Source organism: Halichoeres trimaculatus, unplaced genomic scaffold (genome assembly GCF_033239565.1).
Source record: "Halichoeres trimaculatus isolate MK-OKI-2021-1 unplaced genomic scaffold, fHalTri1.1 fHalTri1_scaffold_20, whole genome shotgun sequence".
In the NCBI taxonomy this organism is placed as follows: Eukaryota; Metazoa; Chordata; class Actinopteri; order Labriformes; family Labridae; genus Halichoeres; species Halichoeres trimaculatus.
In genome coordinates, this window is record NW_027437198.1 from 18,058,590 (window position 1) to 18,076,926 (window position 18,337).

Consider the following 18,337-nt stretch of genomic DNA (forward strand, 5'->3'; position numbering starts at 1 on the left):
TAAGAAATCTTACAACTCAGCTATAAATACAGAATAGAAATTCTAAAAAACAACTGGAAAAGTAAAGTGTAAATGCCTCTTCCATGCCATTATACATTTTCTTCAACCAACCTTAATCCTAAATACACTTTTCATTTGTGGTCCTGTTACAGGGCTGGAATCCCCACCATCTTGTTTATTGGCACTGGACTTATTTTGGGTCTTATCCCTGCCTAGATGGCAACTGTTCATCTGCTCCATTCCAAGGCGATATGTAATCCCTCCTCAGCTTTTATGGAATGGCGCTCAGCCTCAATTTTATTTCAGACATCTGAGATGTGTGGTTGTTCTGCAACTGTATACCAGTGACATTTACATGCTTCTCCAAAACAGCCTGTGTCTGCCATAATACACTGCAGGGGGATTAATATAACTAACAGTGAAGATCATTGAGGGGATTACAATTAATTATCGAAACAAGTAGCTGACAGAACTGTTTCTTAATGAGAAGTTTATTCGTTCAAGTGTAGAAACACTGAAGATCTTTGCTTAACATGTCACAAACATTTGAATAAATGATATTTGATAATGTAACCAGTCAGAGTGTGCTCTATAACTGAAAAAAAAATCTAAAAGTAATAACTAAAATATAAAAGATCAGAAAAAAATAATGATCTTTAAATCTCAAGCTGATATTGTATTTTGAGTACTTTGAGACTGAATGAACAAGCTCTGACCCCACGTACCCTGCTTCTACAAATGGAAAACATATGTAAGAAATAGTAATACATGTACCTGCATTAGTCAACCCAACATTTGCGTGAGTGACCAGACACAGGAGAAATATAACTTAAAACCTCCGCAACATTTAGTTTTACTATTTAAAAAATTGAATTCAAATACTATTTTAACCTGATTTTTTGTGCAGAATCTAAATTTAATATTTTATGCAGATACAACCTACAACATCAGTCTCCTTTTTGTAAAAAACTAAGTCTAAGGTTTATCATATGTCACTTTTATAATATGCTTTTAATGTAATAGCTTGTGAATAATGAATTAGAAAATTATGACATATATTAAGCAAATTTACTCAAGTGTAAATCACTGATTGGTTCAACAGATAATATAAAGTGCTCTACCTCACAAAACACTTTTGACCATTCAGGTTAGGTACAGGAAAAAATACGTACTGAAACAAATGTGTGTACAAGGCCATATCAATCATTGTAAATGTCAATGTCACAGTCTTAGCAACAACATGACAAGAATGCATGACCAAACTCAGCAGGGCACACCTACTGAGGAGACAGTCCTTCCACTATAAAAGAGGCTGCTTGGAAGTCTTTCAATAACTGGTAGGCTTCCAACTCAGGTGAGTGTATCAACATTGATTTATTAGTATTGTTCAAGTAATTGATTTACATGCAGCTGTAACATTTAAAACCTGTATACCTCTTTGGTATGGCCTGTATGCATCTTCTCTCTTACAACTTCCTGTGTGTTGCTGTAGATATTGTTAAGAAATTTGAATGGGAAAAGATACTCATTTATCTTAAACAGTCCCTGGCCAGAAGCTAAGCACAATAAACTATGATGGAAATAACAGTACTAAGCATCACATATGGTTTCCACTCTTTGCCCTATATCTATCTATTTGCGGTTACACGGAGGGAACAGTAAATAATGTACATTTAAAAAAACATTACATATTTTCTGAAGGTTTATAGACTAATCCTTTAACAATTTTTCAACAGGCTTAAAAGAACAGACCTGACTTTATACCATCTTCTGTTGGGACCAGCGAAGGTAAATGGATGCTCACTTTTTGCAATTACCATAAATTCAAAACACACCTCAGCTACCTATTACTAGCATATTTGCATTTTTAATGACAAAGAAACAGTGTAAAATTACAACTTATGGCCTCTTCTTTTCACAGTAACTCAAGGTGCCATCATGAGCACAGACGCAGAGATGGAGGCCTATGGCCCAGCAGCCATATTCCTCCGGAAGCCTGAGAAGGAGAGGATTGAGGCACAGACTGCGCCATTTGATGCAAAAACAGCTTTCTTTGTGTCTGATGTGGAGGAAATGTACCTCAAGGGGAAACTCATCAAACGAGAGGGTGGCAAAGCCACCGTTGAGACACTTTCAGGAAAGGTAAGTGTGATAATATCTCAAATCTCATGAGTAAAATGAAACAGACTGACTGATCAACTGTCTTAATAGAATCGAATAGAATAGAATAGAATAGAGAATACTTTATTTATCCCTTTATTTAGTTTTTTTTAATTACTGTATGAGATATTTTTTGGAAAGTATGATATTAAAAGCTATTTTGATGATGCTTAATTGTATGATTTTCTTTCATGTATGTTGTATTCAGACCCTGACTGTGAAAGAAGATGACATCCATCCTATGAACCCTCCAAAGTTCGACAAAATTGAGGACATGGCCATGATGACCCACCTCAATGAGCCTGCTGTGCTGTATAACCTCAAAGAGCGTTTTGCATCATGGATGATCTACGTAAGCACAAGTCTTCTACATAATAAGTTTTCTTGCCTCATTAAAACATGAATAACAGATTTGATGATGTCCTGTCTTTTGCTCAACAGACCTACTCTGGGTTGTTCTGTGTCGTTGTGAATCCCTACAAGTGGCTTCCTGTGTACGACGCTCAGGTTGTTGGTGCATACAGAGGCAAGAAGAGGATTGAGGCTCCACCCCACATCTTCTCCATCTCTGATAATGCCTATCAGTTCATGCTCACTGGTACAATGAACTTTCTAAGTTTTGTTTTAAACTGATGACACCAGCAAGGGCGTCATCACACAGTTTAAGTTGAGTTTGTTGTCTTGTGTTTCAGACCGTGAGAACCAGTCTGTCCTTATCACGTGAGTATATCACAGTTTGTCTGTACAGTTTCCCTGAAGCTTCATGACTAAATACTGAATGTAATAAAATCATATCTTTATCCCCAAGTGGAGAATCCGGTGCTGGAAAGACTGTCAACACCAAGCGTGTCATCCAGTACTTTGCAACAATTGCAGTGGCTGGCGCTGGTAAGAAGCAAGAGCAATCATCTGGAAAAATTCAGGTACATTTTGTGTCTGTAAAAAATCTTCTTTACTGTTGAGTTTTGTTGAGTAATCTTAATGCAGTCTCATATTGTCTCTACGTAGGGTTCGCTGGAGGATCAAATCATTGCAGCCAACCCTCTGCTGGAGGCTTATGGTAATGCCAAGACTGTGAGGAATGACAACTCCTCTCGCTTTGTAAGTGTTCAATGGCAAACACAAGCATGAGATATGATATGACTACATGTTCACAATCCTGCTCATAAAACTTTAAACTAATATGTTTAGGGTAAATTCATCAGAATTCACTTCGGCACCACAGGCAAACTGTCCTCAGCTGATATTGAGACGTGTAAGTTTTTCCTGGGTTTTGCTTTGTCATCTGTGTTTTCATCACACTTGGATTTGGAAAAAAATTGAGGGAAACTTGAGTCTACATTTTGATGTTAAAATGAGAAAGCTGTCATCTTACCTTGATTTACGTTTCTTGCTAAAGATCTGCTGGAGAAGTCTCGTGTAACCTTCCAGTTGTCTGCTGAGAGGAGCTACCATATCTTCTACCAGCTGATGACTGGCCACAAGCCTGAGCTCCTGGGTAAAAAATACACTATATGAACATAATGTGGGATAAATTGGAATTTTTATTAACTTGTATGTCCCCCTATTTTCTGCCAGAGGCACTTCTGATCACCACCAACCCCTATGACTACCCAATGATCAGCCAGGGTGAAATCACTGTCAAGAGCATCAATGACATTGAGGAGTTCATTGCTACAGATGTAAGTGTTCATACATTAACTGAAACAAATGCCATACTTTTTCTTTCTTAAATGTTTTTCTCTATATGGATTGCAGACTGCTATTGACATCTTGGGCTTCAGTGCTGAAGAAAAAGTTGCCATCTACAAGCTGACTGGTGCTGTGATGCATCACGGAAACATGAAATTTAAGCAGAAGCAGCGTGAGGAGCAGGCTGAGCCTGATGGCACTGAGGGTAATTGTACATCATCATTCATAAATGCATTTTAAGAAAGCAAACAACAAAGTGTTTCACCTTAAAACTTCCTGGAATTAACTAATAGAGAAAAGTTGCTTTTAAAACAAAATGATACACACGTAGTTACCTAAAATGTAGTGATAGCTTAATTCCAACTGACATGTTGTATGTGAGGTAAAAACAGCAACAGGCTCCAACTTAAGGCAAAATGGCATATGAGAAGAAGACGGATGTCAATTTGTTTTCTTAAGACTCAATAAACTTCTGTCTTTACATAAAAACTTTTTTTTTGTGATCAGAGGCTGATAAAATCGCCTACCTCATGGGCCTGAACTCAGCTGATATGCTGAAAGCTCTGTGCTACCCAAGAGTCAAGGTCGGGAATGAGATGGTGACCAAAGGTCAGACCGTCCCTCAGGTAAAAAGAAAAAAAGATAATTTAATAACTTTTAAAAAAAATCTGAAACCACAATATTCTCAAATAAACATCCTTTTTTTTTTAGGTCAACAATGCTGTCAGCGCACTGTGCAAGTCTGTCTATGAGAAAATGTTCTTGTGGATGGTCATCCGTATCAATGAGATGCTGGACACAAAGCAGCCAAGGCAGTTCTTCATTGGAGTCTTGGACATTGCTGGTTTTGAGATCTTTGATGTGAGTTCTTCAAAATAATTTGTACAACTTAAAAGTACGATCCTAAATTAACATCAAATTAAACATCTTTTTGAACTATAGTTCAACAGCTTGGAGCAACTCTGCATCAACTTCACCAATGAGAAGCTGCAACAGTTTTTCAACCACCACATGTTCGTCCTGGAGCAGGAGGAGTACAAGAAAGAAGGCATTGATTGGGAGTTCATTGACTTTGGTATGGACTTAGCTGCCTGCATTGAGCTTATTGAGAAGGTACGACAATTCTGTGATGAAAAATTGTAATCTTGTTTGTTTCCTCAGCACATCCTCAATACTTGTTTCTTTTGTCTTTTAGCCAATGGGCATTTTTTCCATCCTTGAAGAGGAGTGCATGTTCCCCAAGGCTACAGACACTTCTTTTAAGAACAAGCTGCACGATCAGCATCTTGGAAAGACCAAGGCCTTTGAAAAACCAAAACCAGCAAAGGGCAAGGCTGAGGCTCACTTCTCCCTTGTTCACTATGCTGGTACTGTGGACTACAATATCACTGGCTGGCTGGACAAGAACAAGGACCCCCTGAATGACTCTGTCGTTCAGCTCTACCAAAAGTCTGCAAACAAACTGCTGTCCATGCTTTATGCAACTCATGCTTCAGCTGAGGGTAAAAAAAAATACTGTGACTCCTGTGTGGCAATTCAGTTCTTCATTTAAATATAGTTTGTGGTGTCCATAGGAAAGTGAGTAAGTTGTTCTCACTATGTTCTTCAAAACAGATGCTTCAGGTGGTGGCGGCAAGAAGGGTGGTAAGAAGAAGGGTGGCTCCTTCCAGACTGTGTCTGCTCTCTTTAGGGTATGTTCAAAATGTGGAAAAAACAAGATTAAAATTATATATCTTTTTGCTATCTGTTTTTTTTAAATAAAATCTTGCCTACTAGGAGAACTTGGGCAAGCTGATGACCAACTTGAGGAGCACTCACCCTCACTTTGTGCGCTGCCTGATTCCAAATGAAACCAAGACCCCAGGTAAGAGGTGCATCCACAAGTTGTGAAAATGTATGTAATACGCTAGTTTTCAGAAAATTTTAACAAATGTAAATCTACAACATTCAGGTCTTATGGAGAACCACTTGGTCATCCACCAGCTGAGGTGTAATGGTGTGCTGGAAGGTATCAGAATCTGCAGAAAGGGCTTCCCCAGCAGAATCCTCTATGGTGACTTCAAGCAGAGGTAACTTTTCCACAGACAGTGGAGATGTGACATAATAGAAATGCCAGTGTTAATAAGGGTGTGTACTTTTCTTATAGATACAAAGTATTGAATGCCAGTGTCATCCCTGAGGGACAGTTCATTGACAACAAAAAAGCTTCAGAGAAGCTGCTGGGCTCCATTGATGTGGACCACACTCAGTACAAGTTTGGACACACAAAGGTTTGTTTTCATGAACATAAAATTAAAAACAACTTGTGTTGTATATGTGCTTGCTTACTTCTATTTAACATAACTACACAGGTGTTCTTCAAAGCCGGTCTGCTGGGTACCCTGGAGGAGATGAGAGATGACAAACTGGCTGAGCTGGTGACCATGACTCAGGCTCTCTGCAGAGGATACCTTATGCGAGTGGAGTTTGTTGAGATGATGAAGAGGAGGTAGGCTTCTCATTCAATAAACTAAATGTCTTCAGAAATAACATGTGGAGGCTCTCTTTAACTAATACACCAAAATATTTTTTCTTTCTTATTAGAGATGCAATCTTTACCATCCAGTACAATGTGAGATCTTTCATGAACGTCAAGAACTGGCCATGGATGCATCTGTATTTCAAGATTAAGCCTCTCCTGAAGAGTGCTGAGACAGAGAAGGAGTTGGCTCAGATGAAAGAGAATTATGGCAAAATGCAATCAGACCTGGCTACTGCCCAGGCCAAGAGGAAGGAACTAGAGGAGAAGATGGTGTCTCTGTTGCAGGAAAAGAATGACCTGCAACTGCAAGTAGCATCTGTAAGTGGAATAAAAAAGTAAAAGCATTGTGTTCTATGGGCAGAGAAATTACTATATAGGATATATATTCAATTCATTTTTTAATTAAATCAAGTAGATATATAAACTGTGTGTATAAACTCTTTCCTATGAACTGTAGGAAAGTGAGAACCTCTCAGATGCTGAGGAAAGGTGTGAGGGGCTCATCAAGAGCAAGATCCAGCTGGAGGCCAAACTCAAAGAGACAACTGAGAGACTGGAAGATGAAGAGGAAATGAATGCTGAGCTGACTGCCAAGAAGAGGAAACTGGAGGATGAATGCTCTGAGCTCAAGAAAGACATTGATGATTTGGAGCTCACCTTGGCTAAAGTGGAGAAGGAGAAACATGCCACAGAAAACAAGGTTTGTTGTAGACAGTCTAAACATACAGTCCATCAACCAATTTTCTTTATAGTTGTTGACTATCATATATCTATGTTTTCCATACAATTTCCAGGTGAAAAACCTGACGGAGGAGATGGCATCTCAAGATGAAGCCATTGCCAAGTTAACAAAGGAGAAGAAAGCCCTCCAAGAGGCCCACCAGCAAACCCTGGATGATCTCCAGGCAGAGGAAGACAAAGTCAACACTCTGACCAAGGCCAAGACAAAGCTGGAACAGCAAGTGGACGATGTGAGAAAATAATTACTTCTGTGTTTTGACCCATAACATGCCTTTTCTAAACCTCTTATCAGTTGAAATAAAATTTTGTGTGACAGCTTGAGGGATCCCTGGAGCAAGAGAAGAAGCTCCGCATGGACCTTGAGAGAGCAAAGAGAAAGCTTGAGGGAGATCTGAAACTGGCCCAGGAATCCATAATGGATCTGGAGAATGACAAACAGCAATCTGAGGAAAAACTTAAAAAGTGAGAAATAATTTCCTTTTTTCGCTTTTACATGCAAATTAAAAACAGAAAACACTTTGTAAACTCTTAATGTTTTACAAATCAAGGAAAGACTTTGAGACCAGCCAGCTCCTCAGCAAGATCGAGGATGAACAGTCCCTTGGTGCTCAGCTTCAGAAGAAGATCAAGGAGCTCCAGGTACACACTGGATTTACACTATCGACCCTAAAAATGAGAACCAAGCTTTTTTATTTCCAGCTAAAAATTAGTTGTATTTCTTTTGTTAAATCTAGGCCCGCATTGAGGAGCTGGAGGAAGAGATCGAGGCTGAGAGGGCTGCTCGGGCCAAGGTGGAGAAGCAGAGGGCCGACCTCTCCAGGGAGCTTGAGGAGATCAGTGAGAGGCTGGAGGAGGCTGGTGGAGCAACAGCTGCTCAGATTGAGATGAACAAGAAGCGTGAGGCTGAGTTCCAGAAACTGCGTCGTGATCTTGAGGAGTCCACCCTGCAGCATGAAGCTACTTCAGCAGCTCTGCGCAAGAAGCAGGCTGACAGCGTTGCAGAGCTGGGAGAGCAGATTGACAACCTCCAGCGTGTCAAGCAGAAGCTGGAGAAGGAGAAGAGCGAGTACAAGATGGAGATCGATGACCTCTCCAGCAACATGGAGGCTGTTGCCAAAGCAAAGGTATGCACCAAGCACAAAAACTAACAACAAATAATATCTACATTTGCTCAGTGTTTACTGCATTAAAATAATTTCATTTACATATCCTTTAAAGGCCAATCTGGAGAAAATGTGCCGAACACTTGAAGATCAACTGAGTGAAATCAAGTCCAAAAACGATGAGAATGTGCGCCAGTTGAATGACCTCAGTGCACAGAGGGCCAGACTGCAGACAGAAAACGGTGAGTAACTAGTTGTGGGAACCTGCTAATGCTGTCATAAATCTGAAACGGTGGTTGTTTAAATAGATTCTGTTTTTCGTACAGGTAAAGTCCTTTTGCCAAGTTATGTGGTTTACATGTTAAACTGAAACTTTTTTATTACCTGATGCTTTGAATAATAATCATGATTTAAATAATCTTTTTTGTTGTAGTTCATGCTCTGTAGATGTGTTCCTCAACAAAGAGAACTGTTATTATTTCAGGTGAGTTTGCTCGCCAGATTGAGGAGAAGGAAGCACTCATTTCCCAGCTCACCAGAGGCAAACAGGCTTACACTCAGCAGATTGAGGAGCTTAAGAGACATATTGAGGAGGAAGTAAAGGTACAAGAGATTTTACATTCACAAAATACAATTTTCATGAATACTTCACAATCATCAATGCAAAAACTGGAAAAAAAGATTGCTAAATTAAGATCTAGATTGTATCATAGTGGTCAAAGTTCACTAGCATGACAAATGAATGTAAAGCACTTACTTATTGCCAACTAATAATAGTAATGGGCTGGGATCATGGTTTTTGTGATGTATTTCTAGGCCAAGAACGCCCTGGCTCATGCTGTTCAGTCAGCCCGCCATGACTGTGATCTCCTCAGAGAGCAGTTTGAGGAGGAGCAGGAGGCAAAGGCTGAGCTGCAACGAGGAATGTCAAAGGCCAACAGTGAGGTGGCTCAATGGAGATCCAAATATGAGACTGATGCTATCCAGCGCACTGAGGAGTTGGAGGAGGCAAAGTATGTAATCTTTCAATTGAATAAACACAGTTGTTAAATAGTTAGGTATGATTTTACCATCTAACATGGTACTCAAAAATCTTTCCGTTCAGGAAAAAGCTTGCCCAGCGTCTGCAGGATGCAGAGGAATCCATTGAGGCTGTGAACTCCAAGTGTGCCTCTCTGGAGAAGACCAAGCAGAGGCTGCAGGGTGAGGTGGAGGACCTCATGATTGATGTGGAGAGAGCTAATTCTCTGGCTGCCAACCTCGACAAGAAGCAGAGAAACTTTGATAAGGTATTTATGATAGAAAACAAAAAGTTTGTCTGTCACTTAAACAAATTCATGCCTGTGACATTTTTGATACCTCTTTAATGTCTTAGGTCCTGGCAGAATGGAAACAGAAATATGAAGAGAGTCAGGCAGAGCTTGAAGGAGCCCAGAAGGAGGCTCGCTCTCTCAGCACTGAACTGTTCAAGATGAAGAACTCTTATGAAGAGGCTCTGGATCACCTGGAGACCATGAAGCGAGAGAACAAGAACCTGCAACGTATGTCAACTGCTTATTATCTATGCTTTAGGTTAATACGAAAAAGCATTGTTACCAAACAATCTATCTGTGTTTCGCTCTCATCGTTTGTATTTCATCTGCAGAGGAGATCTCAGACCTGACTGAACAGATCGGGGAGACTGGAAAAAGCATCCACGAACTGGAAAAAGCCAAGAAGACAGTAGAGAGTGAGAAGGCTGAAATTCAAACTGCCCTTGAAGAAGCTGAGGTATTTTACCTGTTGTTTAGTCTTCTATGCTCTGCATGTTTAGTTGACAATGCAAATTAAATTACCTAATATAGCGCTTCTTTGTTTCAACATCAGACAATAACCAGCTGACTTTTCTCACAGGGTACACTGGAGCATGAGGAGTCAAAGATTCTTCGTGTCCAGCTTGAGCTCAACCAGATCAAAAGTGAGGTTGACAGGAAACTGTCGGAGAAAGATGAGGAGATGGAGCAGATCAAGAGGAACAGCCAGAGAGTGATTGACTCCATGCAGAGCACTCTGGATTCTGAGGTCAGAAGCAGGAATGATGCCCTGAGAGTTAAGAAGAAGATGGAGGGAGACCTGAATGAGATGGAGATTCAGCTGAGTCATGCCAACAGGCAGGCTGCTGAGGCCCAGAAACAGCTGAGGAACGTCCAGGGACAGCTCAAGGTAAGTTTGGTAAATAGGGTAAAATTACTCTTGAAGTAAAGAGGAGAGTTATGCTTACTGTGATTTTTGTTTTCAGGATGCCCAACTGCACCTTGATGATGCTGTTAGAGGACAGGAAGACATGAAAGAGCAGGCTGCCATGGTGGAGCGCAGAAATGGCCTCATGATGGCTGAGATTGAGGAGCTGAGAGCTGCTCTGGAGCAGACTGAGAGAGGACGTAAAGTAGCTGAGCAGGAGTTGGTCGATGCCAGTGAGCGTGTCGGACTTCTTCATTCTCAGGTCTGCTGTTTCTTCTTATAGAAATAAACAAATAAATAAAATTTACACCTGAAAACACATTTTGCAGGTTTTTGTAAAAAAAAAAAAAATCTTCTTTATCATTTAGAACACCAGTCTTCTCAACACCAAGAAGAAGCTGGAGGCTGACCTCGTCCAAGTTCAGGGTGAGGTGGACGACACTGTTCAGGAAGCAAGAAATGCTGAGGAGAAAGCCAAAAAGGCCATCACTGATGTGAGTTTATGATTCAGTGTCCTTTTTTGTGTAAATGCCAGAACACAAAAATACTTGGAAACACCAACCATAAATATCAAAACTACAACTTCATAACTCCAAACCACCAACTTTTCAGGCTGCCATGATGGCTGAGGAGCTGAAGAAGGAGCAGGACACCAGTGCTCACCTGGAGAGGATGAAGAAGAACCTGGAGGTCACAGTCAAGGACCTGCAGCACCGCCTGGATGAGGCTGAGAACCTCGCCATGAAGGGTGGCAAGAAGCAGCTCCAGAAACTGGAGTCCAGGGTACATCAAAGTTTTTTCAAGCTTATTTAAAGTTTTCAAAAACCTTGTTAATTGTGGAGCCTAATAAGAAAATTATCACCACATCACAGGTGCGTGAGCTGGAGTCTGAAGTTGAGGCTGAGCAGAGACGTGGTGCTGATGCTGTTAAAGGAGTCCGCAAATATGAGAGGAGAGTGAAGGAGCTGACCTACCAGGTAAATATGACAACTTAAGTGGATCATTATAAGTGTATAGTTCTCTCACTATTCATGTTATAATGTTATCCATCTAATTTTTACTTCTTGCACTGATTTTAAACTGTGTTAACATATGTTTGAAACAATTCAAACTCCCTTTTTGGTACTTCTCGTTTCTGTTAATAAATGACTGTTCTTTCTACTTACAGACTGAGGAGGACAAGAAGAATGTAAACAGACTCCAAGATCTGGTGGACAAGCTGCAGCTCAAAGTCAAGGCTTATAAGAGACAGGCTGAGGAGGCTGTAAGTGAACCATAGAGACAGGACAAATTACACTTGAATTATTGACGTCAAAAACAACTACATTTATAAAACTCTGAACCCCTCACAGGAGGAACAGGCCAACACTCACATGTCCAGGCTGAGGAAGGTTCAGCATGAGATGGAGGAGGCTCAGGAGCGTGCTGACATCGCTGAGTCCCAGGTCAACAAGCTGAGAGCCAAGAGCCGTGATGTTGGAAAGGTAACTCTTATAATATCCTTGACAGTGATGTGTGTTAATTATATGTTTTATAACCAACATTTAAAATTTGTGACTTGTGTCAGTGAGGTGAGGTGATAATGCTTGAAAAAAAAACTACTGATAATCCCTATTTTATATTAAGGTCCTATTGTTCTTTAAAAACTTAAATTACTTTGTCCACCAATACACACTTTGAATAAAGTTATTAACAACAATATCATTCAACAAATGCTCTCTGAAAGTGACAGTTATCTCTGTTATTTCAGGGAAGTGACTCCGCTGAATGAACTACAAAATCCAGCTGAGGCATGTAACCAGGGTTCATACAATATGAGCCACTGAAAATATTCTTCTGTAAATCTTAAATAAAAAATTTACATTTATCGGGTGTTGTTTTTTGTTTTTTTTTTTACTTCATCTTTGTCATTGTCTATCTTATGCATAATTTGGCTTTGTCGACGGTCAGAGCAAACTGAATACCAAAGTGCGTCATGACCTAATCAATCCAAATGCTTACGACTACCACAATGTTGACTGAGGAATAACGTTGACCGCTTTGCCAGTTATATGCGGTGAGGTTTGAGGCTATCAGTCAGATGTACTAATTTACGAGATAAATAAGTTACTTATTTCCCATACGGTTAGCAGCCTGACATTAGTAGTTGGTCATTTTTTTTGCAACGGCAGGTTCGTCTGACTCTCACGTGATATTTAAAACAGACCTTTCAGCTCCGTCTTTTCTTAATAAGGTCCCGTTTGGTTTGGTAGTCCAGTTTTGAGAAACTTTTCAAGTATATGTAATATATTCCACGTTTGACTTTCATTTTGTGTAAAATTTTGGGAATAACGGTCAGAAGCTACGCACTTCGATTTGGAATTGCAGCTAGCTAGGTCCCTGCGTAGAAGAACGGCAGCAACGTGAACCTGTGTGCTCACATACGCCCCCTTCAGTGAGGCAGGCAGAGTGCAGTCTGCCTCATCCCGCGCTTTTGACAGCGGTTTTATCCTGTCATAAAAATTGACACACAAGTTTTAAATACATTTGCCTCATCATGGCATATTCGAATATGTATATTAAAAGTGTCTAAAACATTATATTTGAGACATGAAGAGACAGAATCAGTCACATACCATGGAACCAAAATTGAAAAGAATTTTATTTAATCATTATCTGTTTATTTCTTTACTTTTCATGATGACAGGTGAGGTGTCTGCCTCACCTGGCTCCCCTGACTGCACGTCCCTGGACATTAAGACTTATTTCAACAGTGTGCCTGACTTTTGAGAAGTTGAAAAAAATAAGCAGATTAATCAGATTTGAAAATCACTTTTCCCACAACAACATGTATAATGTCAATTTTACATGCAAAAAAAGATGGATCAACTTAAGGAATACTTAACTTTAGCAAGCACAAAAAAAAATCAAAACGATGGCCATCATCCATGTAATAATCTTAGAAACACATTCTATTTTCACTTGATCAGGATTTAATTCATTATTTTTCATGTTGAGCACCAACATTTTTATCTTTTCTTGCCACCACCCTTTCCTTTGCCATGCTGTGTCTTTTCCTTCTTATTTTCAGTGTCTGCTCTTCGTTTTTGTCCTTGTCCCACCCTCTTTTGCTGCTTGGCAGTGTGAACTTTCTCAGTCATTGAAAAGCCATCTTCATCTCTTCCTCTACGACTTATAACAAGCTTCTCATTCTCATATTGGAAAAGCGTATCTGGAGATGCTTTGTTGCTTGCTCCTGGGCTGGGAGATGGAGGTCTTGAGCAAACTTTTCTAGGGCTTGCAAGGTTTGGAGAGCAGGGCCTGGACCTAGCATCATCTTTTGGGACAAGGTTTAAGTTTAGGGACAGGGGTCTGCCAGGTGTTGGGCTCAGTGGAATCACAAGGTTATCTCCAGGGGCTCCCAGAGTGAGGAAGACTTCAGGGAATGTACATGGTTGAATGATTTTCCTCTGCCCCTGCCAAGTAGAGTCAAAACGGCACATATTTAGTCACATGCATTTAATTGGAATCACAATCTGAGACAATAAACTCAAGAGATGCAGCACAGCTCACCTGCTGTGGTGTAAAGCTCATGGACACTTTCACTGTCACCTGTAAAAAGAAATATTATGTAATGGTATTATATTACGTCCCTTGCAGTAATGTTGTTTTAGCTGAGCAGTCACAGTTGTGAGGTCGAAACACTCTGAGTGAACAATGTACCTGAGCAGGGGAATTTAGCTTCTGATATTCTGTCTCTGGGGTAAAGGAGGCAGATTTAGGAATGGTCCTTGGGAGGCCAGACTCAAAAGAAGCTATGTTGAGTTGAGAGGAAGGTCTGGAAGAGGTTTTCCTTGATGTTGTTGGTGTACTCCCAGCCACAGTGATGTGTGGTGGAAAAGTCTGGTTGAGAAGAAAGAAAACGAACAAGGGGCATGCAACCTGTCAAGTATCCATCCATAATAAATACCATCGAAAAAAAAAATCCAATATAGGATTCCTTTCATTAAGCAGATAGTACCATGTCAGTAACTTTTTGTCCTTACTCAAAAAGGTTGGTATATTACTCAAGGAGGAGCTTTAAAAGTAGTTGACTCACTATTCATCAAGCGGGAAAGTTAACCTTGTACCATCTCTGCTATCAATAGCTCTTAAATTACTCCATTGTAGATGCAACAATGTTATACTGACAGGCATTTCCCTCACATCATTCACTGCTAAGAGTGTGGCTATAAAACATTTGCCTAACTATGGCATCATCTGACTATATGATTTATGTCTGAATCAGAGACAGTGTGAGTCTTAACTAACTCACTTACTGGAATCCCAGCTCTTCTATTTCTTCCATTTTCTTTTCCTTCAGACTTTGGACTTAACCCTGGCAGGTTAGGAAGGGCGACACGCTGATCATCAAGCCGCCGTGCTTGGCTGGAAGCAATGATCTTGAAGAATGTATCAGCTTCTGCACCTGTTACAGAGTGTCAGGAGTTATTTCTGTGATGTTTCAGAGACAGAGAACACATAGTTGACCTTGGTGCTGCGTGTTTGTCTAACCTGTCGGCACGTTATTTAAAGCACTTCCATTGTGTGTGGGTGTGGATGGCGTACTTCTGCTTGGTTGCAGAAAGCAACGTTGCTCTTGCATGCGGCCCCTCTGAGCATGATTCATCATTTTAAGGAATTGCTGCTGCTCAGCTGGAGAGGCCTCCTTTAGAAATTTAGGGTGAGAGCAATGATATGTGTAAAATTTTACAAGCCAGCAGATGCTGCATCTCAAAATAATCAGGGGTGGGACTGACTTATAAAGGTTTTCTTGAAAGAGCGCCACAGATGAGTTAAATAATTTAACGTCTTATTTTAAACTGAATGACAGGGCTGAAGAACTACTAGCATAACCCACATATAAGCTTGGGTAATATGACATGAAGTCTTACCTGTCGACGGTGGTCAGTTTTGGTACTATTAAAGGAGGCAGACCTCTGGGGTTTACCATGTGGGTCTTTTGTGGAGTTATCTTTGCAGTGAGAAGAAGGAGTACCCAGATTCTGGAAGATTTGTGGTGCAGAACATCGTTGTTCATCCATTCTTGAGCTCTGTAGGGAATTCATTGCCAATATGTTGGATTTAGGAAGTTTCTATCTATGTTTTAGATCTTCATATGTTAAAAGTACATAAAGGTACAAGAAGACAAAACACTCATTGACTTATGGTCTTTTTAGGATGCGCGTTGGACAAACCTGGACTTTGGAGACCATGGAGAATAGGTAGTTTGCATCCCTCTCTGTTGGGGATGATTTTGATGTGGTACCTCCATTCTGTATCCCTGGTAGAGAAGGAAGAAATGCTCGTTGGTCATCAAGTCGTCGGCCTTGAGTGTTTGCCAGAAGGCTGAAAAACTTTTCAGAATCTGGACCTGTAAAGGTGGAAAAGACATAGCTATAAAATACTTTTACAAGAAAGCAGTTAAACTATCATTACAAAAAAAATAAACAATTTTTTTATACCAACCTTTGGGCACAGTGCTCTCACGGGACTTGTGTTTGGGTTTAGACTGTGGACTAACATTTAAGACACATCGCTGCTCATCCATTCGACCTCGTTGGGAATGGCTCATGATATTTAAAATTTCTTTCTGGTCAGCTGGATTTAAGATCTAGAAAGGCAAAGGGTGTATAGTACATATTAAGGCCAATACATAAAGAAGAGACAATCAGATTGTAGATCTATTGTCTCTGGAAAACAGTGTAAATAAATAATTAAATAAATGAATAAACCGGATCATCTACCTGTCGTTGAGATGATACATCTTTATTCTTTGGTCGTTCTACGTCAGAGCTGGGGCTGAAGGAGGCTGACCGTGGTGGGGTAAGGCCAGGCAAAGCATCAGTATTTCTTTCTATTTGAGGTAGAGAGCATCTTTGGTCATCCATCCTGGAACCCTATAAGTGCAATGAGCCAGTTTTCTTCAATCTGTTTTGTAAGAACCTACACTTTAACAAACCTTATATTTTCATAAATTGTCAACACACTGAAAAACGTGGGCCCCACTGTCAAGTGGTTTACATTTTTACTAACTACACATCTTTATACAGTGAGAGAAACTCAGTCATCTGTGAATAAATTTCCATGTAACTAGAGGCCCATAAAATCTAAATTAAGAAGACTAACATTCTACAAACTGTATCTTAGAGTTCCTAGAACCATCTCAGAGAATTAGCAGTCTTTTTGCAAGATATCTATGGATATACTTGAGGTTTTAAAAATCAAAAGTAACAGTTAATGGTAACAAATTACAACTACTTTGTTAGATGGAAAAATAAAAGCTCTTACCTGAACTTTAGAGACCATGTAACACAAGTAGCCTGATTCGCTCCCTGCATTAGGTGTAGCCTTTTCATTTTGTAACCCTGGCATTGATGGGAGAGAAGCTCGCTGGTCGTCAAGCCGGCGGCTCTGAGTGTTGGCCAAAAGACTGAAGAACATTTCAGAATCCAAGCCTGGGAAAGAAAAATGGTTCACTTGAACGGTAAAAATTTCAAGTGCAAATTGCAATACTTTCATAGGAGTCTTTACAGATACAGAGACTTATCTATACAAGTTTCAATTATCACCTGTGTTAAATATACCTGCAGCAGCAGCTTTTCTGTCTGTGTGTTTAGGCGTGCAGGGGGCACTCTTGCTCAGATCCAAGGAACAGCGCTGGTCCTCCATGCGAGCACGCTGGCTGTGGCTAATCAGATTCATAAATCGTTCCTCTTCAGATAACCCAGCCTTGTACAAGGAGGAAAGAACAGAATGGCATGGAATTGTCCAAATGAGAATAAACACAATTCAATAACACACAAGGGTCTGAGAGAGAAAGAACACAAATCAACAAAGTGGCACAAGAGAACAAATCATACCTGGAATGAATTTGACCAGTCTACCTGAGAGGGGACATGTAATTGGTTGACTGGTGCAAGCAGAAGTCTTCTGGTTCTATCTGGAGTGCTCTCTGTAACTGAGATCTGAGGCGCTGAGCTGCAATGGCTTTGACTCCTAACAACCTGAGAAAACAAGTCACATTGGGTGATGACTTCTGTTATTTATTCATTAAAGTAACTGAGCAGGTGCATGGACTCTGCTCCTTAAAAAGCAAATTTCTGGAAATAGTGGCAGAAACTTTTTTGAATCTGCCATTCCTGTCACCACCTATTGATGCAATACTCTAGCGAAGCAAATCAGTAACATCAACCAGATTATCAATTTTGCTTCATAATCCTGTGTAAATCTAGAAATATTAATATTTTTTCTAATTTAGTAATCCTTAATCAACATCATGAAAAAAAAAAAACATTGAAAAGAAAAAAAACCTGCCAAAACACATTTCTAACACTAAGTAATTAAAGCTTAAGACATTAAGTTCTTTGATAAGATCAAACAGGAAAGAAAAATAAAAATTACATAAAATACATAATCAAACAAATTAAAATCAAACAAGACGTCAAAACAGGAAAGATACTTTAAAATGGACAGGACTGTATACACATCATTAAGGAAAGGAATGACTAAATGACAAAGGTTAAATGACCTTACCATTATAGTGCTGGGAGAGTCTGATCTCGAATCGTCTCCAGAAGATGCCATGATGACCAGATAACACACAAAATGATCCTAACCTGAACATTCGTCAAGATAAGACACTATATAGTAGCATAGCTCAATCTAATTTCTGTCAATCAGTCACTAGTCTCAATACAACTCATTCAACCATTTTTTATGTGCAGTACAAATGAAGATCCTGATTGATTGTTGTCCAAATGTGCATTAGATGTGGCTTGGTGGAGGGCTTTTAAATAGAGTTAAGTCCTAAGTATTAACCCATTACCATTAAGACCCCAGCCAGTGCGTCAATCTTAATATCGCTATATGTAATCCCAGA

General features: G+C 39.9%; 2 protein-coding genes across 4 annotated transcripts in view; one reads left to right on the plus strand and one right to left on the minus strand.

Moving 5' to 3' along the window:
• LOC141809382 (uncharacterized) overlaps positions 1–12,017 on the plus strand; it is a 41,457-nt gene extending 29,440 nt beyond the window's left edge. Inside the window, 39 exon segments of the mRNA XM_074696372.1 lie at positions 1,784–1,788; positions 1,922–2,142; positions 2,369–2,512; positions 2,602–2,758; positions 2,853–2,880; positions 2,969–3,122; positions 3,169–3,261; positions 3,352–3,415; positions 3,560–3,658; positions 3,739–3,842; positions 3,919–4,057; positions 4,360–4,478; positions 4,564–4,713; positions 4,795–4,965; positions 5,048–5,369; positions 5,467–5,543; positions 5,629–5,716; positions 5,804–5,921; positions 5,999–6,122; positions 6,204–6,340; positions 6,436–6,691; positions 6,831–7,073; positions 7,168–7,344; positions 7,431–7,576; positions 7,663–7,753; positions 7,849–8,238; positions 8,333–8,459; positions 8,702–8,820; positions 9,034–9,230; positions 9,323–9,506; positions 9,593–9,758; positions 9,863–9,987; positions 10,111–10,419; positions 10,496–10,699; positions 10,806–10,931; positions 11,050–11,220; positions 11,310–11,414; positions 11,606–11,703; positions 11,705–12,017. Of these exon segments, the coding sequence (XP_074552473.1) occupies positions 1,784–1,788; positions 1,922–2,142; positions 2,369–2,512; positions 2,602–2,758; positions 2,853–2,880; positions 2,969–3,122; positions 3,169–3,261; positions 3,352–3,415; positions 3,560–3,658; positions 3,739–3,842; positions 3,919–4,057; positions 4,360–4,478; positions 4,564–4,713; positions 4,795–4,965; positions 5,048–5,369; positions 5,467–5,543; positions 5,629–5,716; positions 5,804–5,921; positions 5,999–6,122; positions 6,204–6,340; positions 6,436–6,691; positions 6,831–7,073; positions 7,168–7,344; positions 7,431–7,576; positions 7,663–7,753; positions 7,849–8,238; positions 8,333–8,459; positions 8,702–8,820; positions 9,034–9,230; positions 9,323–9,506; positions 9,593–9,758; positions 9,863–9,987; positions 10,111–10,419; positions 10,496–10,699; positions 10,806–10,931; positions 11,050–11,220; positions 11,310–11,414; positions 11,606–11,703; positions 11,705–12,017 (6,061 nt within the window).
• Positions 12,018–13,201: 1,184 nt separating this feature from the next.
• On the minus strand, positions 13,202–17,673 carry LOC141810095 (uncharacterized). 3 transcript variants are annotated; one of them, XM_074697432.1, is made up of 12 exons: positions 17,319–17,673; positions 17,043–17,187; positions 16,747–16,913; positions 16,203–16,355; positions 15,925–16,069; positions 15,654–15,829; positions 15,351–15,509; positions 14,971–15,124; positions 14,736–14,884; positions 14,140–14,319; positions 13,990–14,028; positions 13,202–13,892 (listed from the first exon to the last, which is right to left on the minus strand). In XM_074697432.1, the coding sequence occupies exons 2-12, from the start codon at positions 17,158–17,160 to the stop codon at positions 13,446–13,448; spliced, it is 1,887 nt and encodes a 628-aa protein (XP_074553533.1). In that variant the 5' UTR covers positions 17,161–17,187; positions 17,319–17,673; the 3' UTR covers positions 13,202–13,445. The 3 variants fall into 3 exon arrangements, 2 of the variants coding, with proteins under 2 accessions (XP_074553533.1, XP_074553532.1); XM_074697431.1 differs by having other exon boundaries at positions 17,028–17,187; XR_012600048.1 differs by lacking the exon at positions 13,202–13,892 and having other exon boundaries at positions 13,989–14,028; positions 14,732–14,884; positions 17,028–17,187.
• Between the last annotated feature and the right edge of the window lie 664 nt (positions 17,674–18,337).

Coding starts and splice junctions, on each gene's coding strand:
- LOC141810095 (XM_074697431.1), bottom strand. CDS start 17,160: ATGAATCTGATTAGCCACAGCCAGCGTGCTCGCATGGAGGACCAGCGC. Junction 15,830..15,924: donor TGAGAGCACTGTGCCCAAAG/GTTGGTATAAAA, acceptor CCACCTTTACAG/GTCCAGATTCTGAAAAGTTT. Junction 14,885..14,970: donor TTTAAATAACGTGCCGACAG/GTTAGACAAACA, acceptor ACTCTGTAACAG/GTGCAGAAGCTGATACATTC.